Below are 17,740 nucleotides of genomic sequence, written 5' to 3'. Positions count from 1 at the left end.
ACATCCAATATGGTCGGCATGGCTGCTGGCTTGAAAATATTGTTATCACTTACTACTCCTAAATGAAAAGTCATATTCACAATAGCTTTTCTCATAGTCTTCTTGGTTCTGAATGAAAACATTGTAGATTTGACATCGAGTGTAGCCACCAAGGCAGCCATCATGAAAATCATGTTATCATTAATTGTCCTATATGGAAATTTTTATTGACATGGGATTTGCACCAAAAGACTTCTTAAGGTTCCTAAATAGAAAGGGTACTGACATCTGATATGACTGCCAAAGAAGCCATCTTGAAAATCATATAACTTTTCCAGAATAAATGGACATGTTGTGATACTATGGTTATAAAATAAGTAACAAGAAAGAGCAAAACCAAGAAGTTTTGTATAATTTAAAAATATAATTTTTTCCCTAAAATACAAAGTGAAAGACTTAAAAATAACTTATAGTATTGTGAATGATTTCCCGAAGTCGTAAATGTTCTATTATTTCCAAAAATATAGCGTAATCCAAATGAATATTTTATTGATGTATCAGATTACAGAAAAATCATTTTGTGATAATCCCAAAATGTCTTTAAATCCAAATGTCTTTAAATGAGTTCACAGTAGTTCTGTGCAGCTATTATTTATCCAGATAGTCTTTAAATGAATCTTAGAGCACAGTAATTCCAGTGAATGATCAAATTAAATAAATGAATCTGTCCTTTCAGTAAGAAGTCTTTCAAGACTAATAGTACTACTAAGGCTGCCTAATTCTGTGAAATAATTATGTTTTATAGAATTCCAATACACATTGAAGAGAATGCAATATGAAACTTAAATGAAGCGTCTTGGTATTTCAGAATTCTCTCTCAGTGAACAGATCAGCTTTTCTAACACCTACTAATCTTAAATTAGGTCCGCTTGGCCTTTCAAAATGCATGTCATGAGTTAGGTCACATGATGTTTACTTGTACATTAGTACATCTCAACCTTGGAACTTTATGAATAAATCAATACAGGTGATATATGTCTCATCTTATGGTGCAAACATGCTATTGATAAGAAATATTGTATTTAACGTTAGTAACTAAATAACCATCGCAAGCTCTAATAATACAGGATTATGTACATAACATAGGTATACATAACAGTATTTGCATGAGGTTTTCACCAGAAGACTAATAATGATGTCTCATTGGTCCTAAATGAAAATGATGCCTACATTGCATCCAGTATGGCTGCCATAGTGGCTAATTTTAAAATTGTATTGCACAAAAATAGCACAGATGGTTTTGTCTTGCATGGGTTACAAATAAGAATGTTTTTTTCTTGAATTCCTATCATTTGACCAATTCCCTTAGTTTTATTTGTTGTTCTTCTTCTTCATGTTTGGGGTTTAATGCCATTTTCGAGCTCTTTGTAAACTATACACTGGTGTAACTAGCCCATGTTGGGAAATAGCTATATTTAGACTTGATTTTTTTTGCCTATTCCCTTTTGTCAATCAAATTGAAAAATGGCCACCAAAATGTTTATAGTACTAGTCGAATCAAACAGTTCCAGAAGGTGGGGTAAGGAAAAATTGCCATGATTGCAGGCAGCCGGTAAAGAGAATACTGCACAAGAATTTCATGGGCTTTTTTGGACCAATCAGAATCACATAAAGTGATATTTTTTAACACTTCACATCAGAAATATGAAACTGCACATGCAATATAAAGTGTACCGACTGTGTGATACAAACTCTAAATATAGACTTCAATATTTTCATTTGAGAACCAAGTTGAAATTGGATGCCTCACAAGTCACACTTAGATTGCTCTGGTGGCCTAGTGGTTAGAACATCCGCCTTGGATGCAGGAGGTTGTGGGTTTGATCCCTGGCCGAGTCATACCAAAGACTTATAAAAAATGGTACTAACAGCTGCCTCACTTGGCCCTCAGTATTAAGATGTTAGTGTTAGGACTTGTCAGCCTGGTGTCAGGATAATATGACTGGGTCATAATATGATGCCCCAGTGCTAGACATCACCATAAACTATCACATTGCATACATCATAGCAATATGACTGAAAAATTGTTAAAGCTATGTTAAAATTGCAAATCACACACACACATTACATGTATACAATACATCAGGTGGTTATATAAGATTTGAAATGACATTATGGTTATACAAAACTTTAAGGTATGATATAAGGTTATAGCCTCATACAATTATTTTTCTGCGTTTTACCAGATTTGTCAAGTCCCAGTAAGACACCTCCTAGATGTGTATCACCAGCCTCACCTAAAAGGTCCAGTGAACAAGGTACAACTTGACTCTTCTTTTGACTAAAAGACTTGAACCATGAAATGTTTTAAGGCAGAATGTGTCATTGTAAAATCCATGCAAATTGGACACAAAATCCTGCAAAATAAGGCAACACATTCATCCCATGGTATAGTAAATCCTAAATTAAAATGGTTCTGCTTGGACTCCAATATGACCACTTCAGCTTCCATCTTGAAAATCTTATCACTTTTCCTGATTCTATGGCCATATCAACATGGTGTTTTCTGTAAAAGACTTTTCATGTTGGCAGGTTGGTCCTAAATGACAATGGTATCCTTGTGACACACAACATGGTTACCATAGCAGCCCTCTTGAAAATCCTGTTATTTGATTAGATGGTCATATACACATAATGTTTAATATCAGCATGAGTCTTTACTAAAAGAGTTCTTTGAATTTTTCAGTCTTAAATTAAAATGGTTCCAGACCTGACATCCAGTGTGTGGTTATCTTGAAAATCTCGTTTTCACTACTCCTCTTAAATGGAAAGTCATTTTGACATAGGGTTTTCATCAGAAGAGTTATTTTGTTGTCTGTTTGATCCTTGATAAAAATGATTAATATGGCCACCATGTGTTGAAAATATTTCTACTCTTCCCAAATGAACGGATATATCAGCATGGGGTTTTCATCAGTAGACTTCTTATAATACATAGTTGGTCTTAAATGAACATGGTGCCATTTGTACATCCAATATGGCTGCCTTGATGACTGTCTTAAAATTCTTGCTGTCCCCTGATTAAGATGATCATTAATTATGACAAGAGGTTATCACAGAAAGACTTCTAATGATGTCAGTTTTGTCTGAAATGAAAATAGTGCCAATCAGACATCCATTAATATGCATCACAGCAGCTAATTTGAAATTTTTGTTATTGCTGAAGAATATCAGTTTGTTTCAACTACAACTAAAAGGAAAAAGTGGTCTTGTGTTTAATTTCTGGAAATTTTCACCTTTAAGAGTGTCAGTCCCTTCGAGGGACCATGTTTTATGATGGCACCTTTGATCAGTATAAACTATGCTACAGGAAAAGGTTTTGGATGTTTTGCACACATTTGAAATGATTTAATGAATACACCCTTAATTAGTCTTAATTACAAAATCATAAGTACAATCCTTTTTAATCACTAAGCTATATGAACAGTTAATTAGTCTTTGATGATGTATTCAATCAGCATAAACTCTGCTACAAGTTTCAGGTGTTTTGTGCACATTGGAAATCATAGTTCTTGATCATTGTGAGAACACGCTGTCAAAACAGCCATTTAATGGAACATGCTATTTTAAATTAGTCTCAATTACTAAGTAATTTAATTTATTCTTAATGGTATATTTTATGTCTAGTTGATAAAACTAAATTCAACACTATTCAGTTTCAGAAGTTTTTGTATTCTATTGTTTACAAAATACTGTATCAGAAATGCACTTAGTTCCAAACCAGGGAATAAAATAACAAACTTATTAATTTTGTTCCTTATGCTCTGTGTTTGTACTTAATCTCTCAGAAGGTTTGTCTAAAATGTTAAGACAGATTTATATATAAATTCCAGTGAAATCAACATGAATGCATCCTTTTTGTGAATTTGATATTTTGATTCAGTGTATCTTATAAGGATATTACATCTGCCTATTCATGTCGTTATGCTCTTGTTTTAATAGTAAGAGCATCAGCAATATCATGAAGAATGTACCTACCTAATAATGCATTTTTTCTTTGTGGTTGTGCAATAAAAATGATCTTATTATTGTACAATGGCAGTAAGTTTAAAGGGAGTTCATTACAGTAAGTTTAAAGGGAGTTTATGATGTAAAGTTTAAAGGGAGTTTATGATATTAAGTTTAAAGGGAGTTTATGATGTTATGTTTAAAGGAAGTTTTTGTTGAGAAGATTTGGCATTATTATGACATTAAATAATACTTTTTTTTCTAGGCCTGTCCATCCCAGAAATACAAGAAATGCTGGGGCATGCAGTTAATAGTCTAATCAAACACTTCTACAAACCAGAGAAAGAGGTATTCAAATCATCTGTTTTTACCTGTTGACACACAGTTCTAAGTGAATCAAAGGTTTTTTGTTCTTTTGTGTTGTTGGAGATCTTGGAACATAGTTTTTAATAATGTTTAGGAAAGGAACACATCTCTGTCGTTTGGACTTAAACTCATGATCATCAACTACAGGGCTGATCTATTTAATCCAGCCTTCCAATCCCCTTGACTATTGGTGATCACACTATCCAATCCCCTTGACCATTGGTGATCACACTATCCAATCCCCTTGACCATTGGTGATCACACTATCCAATCCCCTTGACCATTGGTGATCACACTATCCAATCCTCTTGACCGTTGGTGATTACACTATCCAATCCCCTTGACCATTTGTGATCACACTATCCAATCCCCTTGACCATGGGTGATCACACTATCCAATCCCCTTGACCATTGGTGATCACACTATCCAATCCCCTTGACCTTTGGTGATCACACTATCCAATCCCCTTGACCATTGGTGATCACACTATCCAATTCCCTTGACAATTGGTGATCAAACTATCCAATCCCCTTGACCATTGTTGATCACACTATCCAATCCTCTTGACCATTGGTGATCACACTATCCAATCCCCTTGACCACTGATGATCACACTGTCCAGTCCCCTTGACCATTAATGATCACACCTAATGCCAAGCTTTATGTACTATTTATGTTGGAGCACAGTGCCATAGCATTTTATGCTTATGTGGTTTTACATATTATCAGGCCCATACAGTTTTGTATTTGTTCTTTCTTCACATTTACCGGGAATCATAAAGTTATATCATGTAAACACTATGTATACTAAACATTCCAATACATGTATTTAAAGTTTATAATATTTAACCTTAGAAATATATGCTATGATTTCTTGCACTTTCTGTATGTTCTGCACAAAATAATGGAAAAAATACTGTTCCTAATTTGATGGTTGTTCCAGTCAAACATACTTAGGACCCAGGGAAATCACTCTGAACTTGGAGTTGTCATTCAGTGATACATTTGAGAAATTTCTTATTATTTTCACATATAATTCTTTGAGTAAGCAGAGTACCCTGGTATATCGTTTTTTTTTAAAAACTGCCTTCACTAGGTACAGTATATATTTGAAAGGAACAAGTATGAAAGTAACTTACAGCATTAATGTTTCTTTTATTATAACAGAGGGGTAATTTGACATTCCTGCTCTGTGGAGAACGTGGGCTTGTCCATTGTATGGAACACATTTTCCAATATGGTTTTCGTTCCTCACGTCTCTTCCGAAACAAGTTCTTCATATGGGATTATCTAGGTAAGAATTGTATTCATCTTTGATTATCTAAGTAAGAACTGTGTTCATCTGGGATTAGCTGGGTATGAATTCATCTTGGTTTATTTAGAATTGTATTCATCTGGGATTATTTAAAATTGTATTCATCTTTGATTATCTAAGTAAGAATTGTGTTCATCTGGGATTATCTAGGTATGAATTCATCTAGGTTTATTTAGAATTGTATTCATCTGGGATTATTTAGAATTGTATTCATCTTTGGTTATCTAAGTAAGAATTGTGTTCATCTGGGATTATCTAGGTATGAATTCATCTGGGATTATTTAGAATTGTATTCATCTGAGATTATCTAGCAAGAATTGTATTCATCTTGGATTATCTAGGTTAAAATTCTATTCTTTTGGGTAAAAATTGTATTAATTTAGCAAAGGATAACTAATTGATATGATATTTTGAGGGTTTCTCTCATCTAATAGTAATATTTTTTGGCAACCATCAAAATATAAAAGTGGCATTAGCATGCTATTAAATATATTCCGATTTATTAACATAATAGTATGCATAATATCATTAACACTGACATGACACTTAGAAATGCAATGTAGCAGTGTAACAGAATAAAGCAAAGTTCTTAAACATATTTGATAAATATTCACTCATGTTCATTTGATTTGAAATTTATGAAATTCGCTAAATAGTAAAATATTCCACTGGCTGCAAGTAGCGTAATAACTTATAATATTCAAGTTATTTTATAAATGTTTGTTCAATGAAAATTGGTCGTATACTCTATATGTGTTACGGTAAACATGTCATTGTTTATTTTTATTATACACATGGTCTTCACTCCTACATTACTTGAACTGATGTGTAAAATCTCAGGGGATTGCATTTTACACTATACACCACTTAAAATATAAATTATGGGAAAGATATTTATTAGACCTAGAAATAAAGATGGCTAGATGATTGCAAGTCTTTTTTGTTGAACCAAAGCAAAGAAAAGGCAAGAGGTTGTATTGCTTCCATTTTTTGCTTACCCAAACAATATTTGTTTCTTTTGGATGAAAGTTACAGTTTATAATATGTAAATATTTTTATTATTTCCATCTCCTTAAAATATTAACAAGATAACCCATTGTACTGAAGATAAAACTGAAATGTGTCATGTAATTGACACAGGTTAATAAATTCAAAAGTTGCAAATTGAACTACTACAGATTTGGACCATTTTCAGCTCTGGATATAGTGAAAATAGTATTATTATTTTTAAATGTGTTACTGGTATATTTTGTTGACCTATTGAGTCTACAGATAATCATACACTAGTTTTAACTTCCTTGTGTTATTATCTTTGGCAAGACGTGTAAAAAATTGTAAAAAGAGAGTGTGTAAAGTTTGCATGTATGCAGCTATATACAACTCGTATACTGTCATTAAAAAAGTTTGAAGTTTACAAAACATTTTATCCAAAGCCTGAAATTAACACCGTAATACATGCAGTTATGATTGAAATAATCTGTTAATGCAAAATGTATTGAAATAATGTTAATGCTAAATTTATGCCTCACAGAGAAACTGAAATCTCACTTTGAGTCACTTTTGGAGGAAGAGGGCAGAAAATCATTAAATGAATCCACTAAGGCAGGCTTTTGGCTGTTCTGTAGTCTGCTAGATAAAATCAACAATGCCACTGAGACTGTGGGCAAGGATGGAAAATTCCAGATATTTGTATGCATTGGAGTCAGGTAACATAATTCACATATTTGTATTTAAATTTGACTGCAATTTCAATATTCAGAAAAACTGCAAAACATCTGCAGTCATTTAAGGGAAAATATGTTACTGTACAAATGACTTAGTCATCACATGCAAAAACATATAACAGAACAAGTTCACATGCTTTGATAAATTTTCACTAACTGTAAATTCTGATCGGTTTTTTTTTTGTTCCATTGCTTGATATAAATATGTCTAGTTTGCATTTTCTAAAAAATAGTACTTAGTAACGTTGGGTTTATTTCAGAGATCATACTCTCCAAAAGTGGCTTCCCCTGATGGCCAAGACAACTGTTACAGCTCAGATGTATGAAGAGAAGTCCTTTCTTCGTGATCGTGATCTCCTTAGCTTCATCATACACATTCTGGACACACTTAATGATTTTAATATTGGACTTGAGGCATCCCTCACCCGTGGACTTGATATTTGATGAGTGGATGGCAGTTGAGAAACATTGCATTAGGTGTCCCAAATTAAATACTTGCCACAATGGTGATATTTTTATCTTGTAGGGATTTATGGTATGATTTTTTCCCTCTGTTACAGAAAATAATGTGTATTTTCTGATCGTAGGCACTTCTCTATATTGAGTTTTCTGGGCTTTTCTGCCTTGAAAAATGAGTTTAGATATCTACAAGAATGCAGTTTTAATCCCAATAGTAAATAATTAAGCTCAGATCTGTAAAATGTAGTCAACATTCATTTACTAAATAAATATTCCTTGAAAAAGATGTACCTACTTTAGTCAAATGGTTTTCATTACTCTACAAATTTGTATACTAGGAACAAAATTATGTGATTTTGTAACATTTATTCCAGGTTTATTAACTAATACTCCCATGATGCCTCATGAATGACCTAACTCAAAATGGGTGTGCCTTAGTTAGAACTGTATCTTGTTTAGGTTTCTATAAATATCATATAAAATGATTGTGATTTTACCCTATTGTAAACTCCAAAATTTAGAGATCATTCAAGGTTAAACCATTCCAGGTAAGAAAAGATTTGTTCACTCTATGCCATTATAAAGATGAATTTTTGTATGCTATGGACAATTGTATTGACCATAAGTTGAGGCCACATTCAGGCTTTGTTTTTTTTTAATTTTCATTTTATTTTATTTTTTATGAATGTTGATATTAAAGATGTTAGTACTACCATTATTCCATCATATTTTGTTCAAAAATTATGGGTTATCAATGAAAGTGTTTAAATATGTGTATGAAGGCTATCTCTATTGTAAGAGTGCTTTGCATTCTGTTTAACTGCAAAGTACTTTTGATGCTGACTTTATGATTTACTTCATGTACGGCTGTTATGATAAAACATGCTTAGGATCCAGGTAACTCACTTTTAGTGTGAGTAGTCTCCCTTAAATACAATTTAGAATTTTTGTGTCATTTTCATATTAACTCTGAATAATTAAGAAATCTTTGTATGTATTGTTTAAAAACTGCCTTCCCTGGCATCGTGTTTGTTTAAATAGAACAGTCCTGGGTAATATGTATGTTTAAATGGAATAGTCCTGGGTACCATGCATGTTTAAATGGAATAGTCCTGGTTACCATGATGTTTAAGTCGAACAGCTCTGAATTATTATTCTTTGAAAATCAAAAATAGATGTGAACTATTATTAGAAGCACTTGAGCTTTTTGTCTTTGACTTGTACAAGTGTTTTAGGGCAAAAGATGAAGACTTGTTTGTTTATTTGTCAGAGTACTATGTAATGAAGCTTTGTTTGTTATATTTCTACTGACATTGTGTAATTGTTGAGGTTTGCCTAAAAGTTGGCAGACAGGATCATAAATAGTTCAGCCATGTATATGCTATTCGGTCAGAAACCTCAAATTTGAACATAATATTTATTGTAATTGTAAAATACTGATGAGTATTTTTTCTCATGACATTCTTTTATGTATCTTTGTATTGAAGAGCACCGATTGCTCGTTTCGAGATGTAAAAGGATGGTAGTAATGTCAAATGCTTATATTTGTTTAAAAGTACAAATGGTCAGCAAGTTGCACCTTTGGTCTTCTTTGTAGCTCACCAGGTCATAGGACTTGCTTTCTATCATGTCATCCATTTTGTTTGACAACAATAGCTTGTTACCATTTTGGAGGACATTTTGATCCAATTTTGGAATATGGGCTTATATCATGAAGCACTTAGACAAGTTTAGTAACGAGAGAGATGTTGCAAACTTTTGGGATGATCTTCCATCTGATTGGCTGACCTTGTTACCACTCTGGAGGCTGTATTTCTGACTCAGTGTTGATCAGACTGGAATATAAATTTACATCATCAAGATCTCAGATGAGTTTGATAATGAGTGAGATCTTCCCATATTAGTGAGTTGATCTTGAATCTGATTGGCGGGGCTTGTTACCGGAGTGGAGGCCATATTTCTGATCTGATTTTTATCAGACTTGGAATATGGGCATATAACATCAAGATATTGAATGATTTTGACAGTGGGCAAGATCCACACATATTATGTTGTGATCTTGCATTAGATCAGCTGATCTCAGATGAATACAATTATGAACAAGATCCAGGCATGCTAATGTGGTAAATTCACATGATTGGATGAGCGGGACTATTTTTTGACAGATTTTGATCCAACTTGGTAAAGCAGTTTGTAATATTAAAATGTCCAGTGAGATTTATCTAGAGTGAAATCTACTATATTAATGAAGTTATCATGCGTGTGATTATCTGTGCTTCTTGCCATTCAAGCATTTTTGTAGGATTTTGGTCAAACTTTGTAAAGAGACAAACATCAAGATTGGCAATTATAATTATGATGAGAAACATGCATATTAATATGATTTTGCATCTGAGTAACTGAGCTTGTCATGACTCTATTATTTCTCTTTCCAGTGAGATTTTATCAAACTTGTTAAATAGTCCTGTATCATAAGCATGTTGGACGAGTTTTATTGTCGGCTTGATCTGCATATTTTTTGAGGTTATTCTTTGCCTGAATGGTTGAACTTTTTACCAATCTAGACACAAGACTGGGAATGGAATTTGCTCCAGCTTGGTAAATAAGCTTATTTCAGTATAGTCTTTGACACAGTCTATAATAACAGATATGTGCATTTTAATGCATTCTGACTGGTTGAACTTTTTGTCTATTTTCAATTAAATTTACACTTGCAAAATCTTGAGTGAATTTATTTATGAGTATGATCTATGCCTCTTAATTATGTCTTTATCTTTTTTTAAGAATTCTTTTATCAGACTATAATGAAATAGCTAAGATTGATGGTGCACAGGTTTGGAAATAGTTTACATAGGAGTATCTTCTTATGGTACTAAATAATACTGGTTTTAGTGAAATGTTGAAATGCTTTGTTGTGCAAGTTAGGTGAGCAACATCCACTTGGGCCTCTTGTTTTTAATATGGTACCTTTTTGCAATTTACATGGGGTCGATCTACTCATATTGCAGAGGTAAACATAATTGTTTTAGAAAAACTAGCCAAATATAAATTACCAAATTTGTGAGTTATGGGTGTTTATTGTAGAATTAAGATAGATACCAAGGGACTGGAGGTCTTTATTTGTTAGAAAAAGGGATGCAGTACAGATAGAGAAGAATTTGATTTGCACATGTATAATTTACACATTTTTTTTTTCTTGTCTGTTCATTATTAATTTAATTATAAGCCCTTTACATTAATCATTTCACCTGATTATAGGCAAATCTGTCTCTATATCATCTGTAACGCACTGCAGTGTTGAAAAACTCAACAAAAATCTGCAGTAACAGTTTGCAGGAAAATCACCGCATGTTGTCAGATAGTGTTCATAAAGTAAGTTGCCAAAGAAATGGTTTCCAACTCAGCCTGTGGTTTCAGAGTCTCAAGTTTAAATTTTCTGAAATCAAGTTGGAACAGGATAAAAAGTTTCAGTTAAAATGAGAAACTTTTCTGTACCTACATTTGCATTATTTGCTATCTCTGTTGTGTCAGTTGATTATTGACTAGTACAGAGTCCATTGAATGAATGATATGGAAGATTTTTCTGAACAAGCTGGTTGTGAGCTTCAGGCCCTTTTTCAGCTTATGATCTGTCATTCGAGTTGTAATCTTCTTGATTACAATTTGAACATGATTGTATTCTCACAATAATCTGTTTTTAAAATATTATGTAAAATAAAATACACATTAATCTGCTTTTTAAACTATTATGTAAAATAAAATAAAGTTTTCTACATATAGATTTACATAACATCATTGTCCTTCACAAGTCTATAAAACACAGCCAGTATGAATGAAGCCAACTCCGGTCTTGTTGAGTTCTAAGTTGGAATTTTTGGATGCAGTTGGAACACTATTATCAGATCTCAGTTATCTTTATTTGGATATTCTTATCAAGGTGTTTTCTTGCTCAAAATCATTGGGTCATTATTTGCTGTACTAATCACTATAAAACTGCATTTACTTTTGACTGCCTTTAAATATGCTGTATAAATTGGCTTAAATAGCAATATTATGAGTGATTGGGACATGTTGACAGAAGCCATGTTTGGGTGATTTTGTGCCTTTTATTGTCAAATATACTTATGTTTCATTCAAAAGATTTGTATGTGCCAAAACTGAACCATTGTGGGATATAGATAACAGTTCATGACATTGATTTTGTTTATGTAGTTTTAGTTAAATTATTTATAGTTGTTTTTTTTTCTTTTTCTGTCATTATTACATTTTTGTATATGTCTGCCAATTATCTTCAAAGCTTATATCAAAAATTGTGAACAGGTTTCTTACCTTTTCTAAATCCCCACCTGTTTTTTACCAAATGTTAACATTAATGTTTATGACGTGTTTTATTTGCCTGTTTTTAACCATACAAATAATGTCTATTTACAAATATAGTCTAAAATTTGTTTACACATGTAACAACAGTCTACAAAATTTCTTAAATGAAAGAAAGCACTTGCTTTGCTTGTTTTAGAATTACTGAATGCAGATCTGTTAACTCTACAAGTTGTGCCTTGGAGTTTTAAACCATTCAGCCACTGAAACCAAAGGTTTTAACATTACAGCATGAGTGAGGCTATAGTTTCTTGCACTGAAAGATATTTTAAACATATATAGACATTTATTTAGTTTTTACACAGCATATTTTAATTACTTTTATTGACCTTCTCCTGACTAATAGATAGCACTGAGAAATAAATGGTAAACTTTCTTCTCAGATTGATAATTCTGTAATCCTGAGCATTTAACTTTTTTACAGAATTGCATTTCAATTTATTCCATAAAAGTATTACATATTTGGCATTTTTAGGTCAAAATTATTCTCACAAAATTTGAAGTTTGGAATTATAACAGATCATTTTTGTGAGAGATTTGACTTACCAAGTTATATTGATTTTTTGTGAGAGATTTGACTTACCAAGTTATATTGATTTTTTGTGAGAGATTTGACTTACCAAGTTATATTGATTCTTTACCATTTAAGACTTGATCTCATGAGGGCCGTTCCTATTAAACATACATGGTACCCAGTGAAGGCAGTTTTTAGAAAATGATATGCCAGGGTACTTAGATTTCAGGGTTCATATTGCAATGATAGGAAAATTCTAAACTGCATCTATATTTGGAACACTTTAAAGTGCCTTCCCTAGGTCCCATGTATGTTTTAATGGAATAGCCCAAATTACCATGTCTCACCAAGTCGTACATTTTATTTAATTGGGAATCAGTTATATAATTTATTATAAATATCATGCAAGGTAATTTAACAGATAACACTAAGAACATGTAGTTTTTTGCATTGCTACACCACAGTTTGCCTGTATAATTCATGATTGTGTATCTGGAAAGCAATGATAAATAAATCAATTTGGATCTGGAAAGCAATGATAAATAAATCAATTTGGAGACATTGAATAAAGATTGAACTAAACTTACGCTAAACACTTTAGGAAACTTTTTTAAGTTCTTTCATATGCCACTAATCCAGTAACGTATGGAAAAGAGTTGTTAGATATTTTTTATTACATTTATTAATTTTCTGCATATTCATTTTGAATACAGGTTAAATTTAAAATTAAAAGTTTGAGATTTCTGCCAGATTTGTTTGATATATTTGTTGTCAATTACCTTCAAGTCAGACAGAATATTTGTCTTATGTTTTAATAGATGCATTTGTTAATAACAAATTTCCACTTGCTTTTTGTAAAGTCAGTAGTTAATGAGACCAAGTTGGCGATTGCAACTTTTATTTTCTTATTGTGCAGTACATTTACCTTTTACATGGGAATAACCATCTGGACTATGATTTAGGAGCAATACCAGTGGTATCCACAGCATGAAATTGGGATTGAATGTGATTTTATTGACTCATTGTTTCATTTGAAAAGAGAATGACTCGAAAATGATGTTAAATTATTACATTGTTGCCATGAAGTATGAATGTTTAAAATAAAATAACAGAAATTATTGTTTGTGATTTATAATGCAGCTTTATTTTTTCTTACCTGTGTTGCTAGTAATTAACTAGAATGAATTAAACGCTTTCATAAAAGAAAACTACATAGAAAGTGTTTGAAAAAGGGCAAGATTTTAAGTTGGCATGCACAAACATATATGTGTGCTTATGGGGTATACTTGTTATCGTTAAAGAGGCACTACATGTCTTTATCAACCTACTGAAAAGAAACATTGAATACCGGAAATTTACTGAGCATGGGAATGATTAGAAAAAAGTAAATAAATATGTGATGTAATAGAATTAGAGTGTAGAAACAGTATCAAAATATTTGTAGTCTGGATGCACTAAAATATTTGTCTCCATCCTTGTTATACTGAGTGCTTTTGCATTTTTTGCTGCAGTTAGAGATAGAGCACTTTCACTTGCATGTGCAGTGATACCAAGTTGACCTTGAGTTTGTATTGATACATCAGGGTTTTTCCAGCTATCAGTTTCTATTGGACACTTAAAAAGATTAAATTTCAGCGAGTACAAGTGTGGTAATACCATTTTAATGCAGATATTCATCAACAAGTGAATGAAATTATTATCGATGTTAACATATGCTGCCTAATGGCCTACTACTACATCAGTGGTAAATTCTGCAACCTCATCAGCGTGGTCAGAATCCGTGATCTTGATATAATAATGATAAAATCAAATCTTAAACACCAAAAGATGTTTAAGTACCCATCTGGATAAATGTTTAATTCTTCCAATTTCATCTCCAGCAACTAATTATGCTGAAAATGAAACTGATATGATCCCCAACCATACTGTCGAGATTGGAATTAATATAAAATATTCCTGGTCTAAAATAGATCGAGATGCCGTCTATCATTTATCAACATTCCCATATCACCCCCCAGTTTTTTTCCCACTTTTGAGAAACAAGTATGATCTGGACTGGTGCACTTTTAAGATGTGACATTATCAAAAACACTGTTAATGGAATGAAAAGAAAGTTAGCCACTTTCTATGACATTAGGGGTAGTGCGTTCCACTCTTCTTTGACTAATGTTCCTCTAATTTGGCTCCATGAAGTTACTACACATGGTCGTGCATGCACGTGATCAATTTCTTCTTGCACATATTGCTTTGTTGCAATATTAGCATTATTAACATAGTCTTTGATAAATGCAACTGACACACCACTGTCTCTAATTACACCATTGTCAGTGAGCTCAACCAGATTCTTTAACAAAAAGTAGCCTTTGAACTTGACTATAATATCTTGACTGTTGCATTTGACATTTTCAGTTTGCCAGCTTGATCTTCAAAAATCACAAGTTCACCTGGGTCTTTGCCAGTCAACAGCAACATGCCAGTCAACAGCAACATTCTTTGTCGAACCTCATCATTGATTGAGGTAAAATCTTGTGCCCAAGAGGGAAGCTCATTAGTGTGCCACATGCTACCATTATCTGATGAAAACAAATGAATTGTCTGTGGGCAGACCACTAAATGATTGGGATTGGATATTAGACCAACTGTAATACACTCGCAGCGAGGCTAGTTCAATCTCAAGTGTGCATGAGTCACAGGTGCAGAAAAAGTCGCATTTAATTCTGGTTTGGTAGATGAGATAGTAGTAATCGAGGTCGAGGTCACTCTGTGGGCTGTGTTTATAACCACATGTTGCATTAATGCATAGATTTCACATAGCACAGAAAGCGTTTCACTGCGAAGCATCTCTCCATGCATCGTCTTAGTTGTATCAGAACTGATCATTCGGCGTTGTATATTTCATGGATATCTTTAACAAGTTCATGCATCAGCGCATGATACATGTCTCTGTCTGCGAGATCATTAATAAGTAATCGCTGACAAATTGTATTGGCTTCATTAATGACTTAGGGGGCATTGTTTCCCCGCACGAGCAGATCCCACGAGTGTTTGCAATCGAACCGCAAGGTCGTTAGGGTCACACAGTCCATGGGGTGCAAGCACCCCAAGGCAGCTTCCTTTCTTTTCTTGTTCGTCCATACCTCTGCAATTCTTCTTCCTGTGTTCATTTTTATCTTTGCATTTTGTCCATAACTTTTGTAGTTAACTTTTTGAGTGAGGTGTTGTGTTATACGTCCATGTTTGGGTTGTTGTTTCGGTGCAGGTTTGGTTACACCGTTTCCCTTTTGGGTTGCTGGCCAGGACATTTAGATTTTTCCCACTCTTTTATTTGATTCTATATGGCGGCACGATTTATCCAAATACTGCCCAAATATACCCAAGTACTGTCCAGAAACAAGTACGTGATAAATTTACAACTAAAGATATTTTTAAATTTATTGCAAGTGAAGTTCTGGGTTAAAATGAAATAAGTTAAATTACTAAAGCAATTAAAAATTCTTTGTACGAAACATAATGAACATCTCCAATTACCATATGCTCAGAAATTATCGACAGAGTCCGAGATGACATATATGTCCCTAATTTGCATACTTAATTGTAGATATCTGTATTCTAGAAGAATGTTAATTTTTATTTGTGGGCACACCTTCGACCTTTAGCTAATTAGCTATTGTCCTCGAGTGTGCCCAAGCCCTCACCCCATGGCTCTTGATCCGAAACTTTCAAAGGCTTTTATGTGTTCATGTTCCCGCCCTCTGATACTTAAGTGTTGCTTTTTTCCGTAACAATTCAAAAAGAATTTGGAAACGAAAATGTATTTATATGATCGTTTTTGTTGCGGGGGTTTCTCTTAATTTGCTACTTTCTGGGATGAGTCGTTCTCTGAGGTTCCTGTATATAAAGGCCCCTTATTTCCTCCTCCCCCAATACTTGATAGCTTTGTTCTATAAAAAATAATTACTTGTTATATGTTTTGTACTATCACCCATTGACATATCTGTCTGTGGATAAATATATAAGAGGGTCCTATTTCCAGTGATTGTCTCCAATGATGTTCCTATAGTCCATGTTTGCTATGTATATGCTATAATGTTTTGTCTGCTATAGAGTTTCTCTGTCTGGATTGGCCTTTCTGTGGTCAACTTTTTTTCTTTTAGTAATTTTTGGTTTATTTCTCCTAGAAAAGAGATGATACTCTGATGATCCACACACACACACATATGTATGTATGTATCTGTGTGTGTATATATATATATATATATATATATATATATATATATATATATATATATATATATATATATATATATAATGAGGACTTTGTATAGAGCCTAATCTTTAGAAGCTCTGAGCGCTTTACAACATTAGACAACACCTGTAAGATAAAAAACATATAATGATATGATTACAAAAACAAACACCATGAAATTAGAAAACATTATGTAATAAAAAAAAACATGCTGAGAATATTTAAGGTAGGAAACATTATTAGGTCTTTAAGTTTGTTCTTGCGGTCAAAATAAGTGAGTTTTGAGAGCCCTCTTGACTGTGATCACTGTGTCTTTGTGTCTAAGTTCAGTGGGCAGTTCATTCCACGTTGCTGGGCCCTGGTATGCAAAAGAACACTGTCCATATGACTTTGTTTTCTTAGTGGGAATAATGAGTATACGATTATCAGAAGAGGAGCATAAGTATCTTGCTGGTGTCTACACATGGGTGAGGTCGGATAGGTATGTTGGACTAGAGTCCGACAGTGAAACGTAGGACAGAGAACACATTTTGTGTTTGATTCTGGATCGAATGGATAGCCAGTGTAGGGTACATAGCAGTGGGGAGGTGTGCTCTGATCGTGGTACTCTAAGTATGATCCGAGCAGCTGTGTTTTGAACTTTTTGAAGTTTCTGGAGCAGATATTGAGATGAACCAGACAGAATTGAGTTACAATAGTCCAGTCTTGAAAGTACTAATGAACACACAAGTGTTTTAGTGGCATCAACTGA

General features: G+C 33.2%; 1 protein-coding gene across 4 annotated transcripts in view; it reads left to right on the top strand.

Annotated features, from left to right (window-relative positions):
• LOC149773657 (DENN domain-containing protein 5B-like) overlaps window positions 1–13,862 on the top strand; it is a 126,505-nt gene extending 112,643 nt beyond the window's left edge. For all 4 annotated transcript variants that reach the window (XM_089946075.1, XM_089946076.1, XM_089946074.1 and 1 more), the window contains 5 exons: window positions 2,226–2,297; window positions 4,253–4,335; window positions 5,522–5,648; window positions 7,201–7,375; window positions 7,654–13,862. In XM_089946075.1, coding sequence (XP_089802201.1) covers window positions 2,226–2,297; window positions 4,253–4,335; window positions 5,522–5,648; window positions 7,201–7,375; window positions 7,654–7,837 — 641 coding nt within the window. In that variant the 3' untranslated portion in view covers window positions 7,838–13,862. The remainder of the gene's footprint in view (window positions 1–2,225; window positions 2,298–4,252; window positions 4,336–5,521; window positions 5,649–7,200; window positions 7,376–7,653) is intronic.
• The last annotated feature ends 3,878 nt before the right edge of the window (window positions 13,863–17,740 follow it).

This window comes from Sinohyriopsis cumingii, unplaced genomic scaffold, assembly GCF_028554795.1.
Source record: "Sinohyriopsis cumingii isolate HCF-2022 unplaced genomic scaffold, ASM2855479v2 utg000622l, whole genome shotgun sequence".
NCBI lineage: Eukaryota > Metazoa > Mollusca > Bivalvia > Unionida > Unionidae > Sinohyriopsis > Sinohyriopsis cumingii.
The sequence above is the reverse complement of the archived record's forward strand: the minus strand, read 5'-3'. Positions and strand labels throughout refer to the sequence as shown.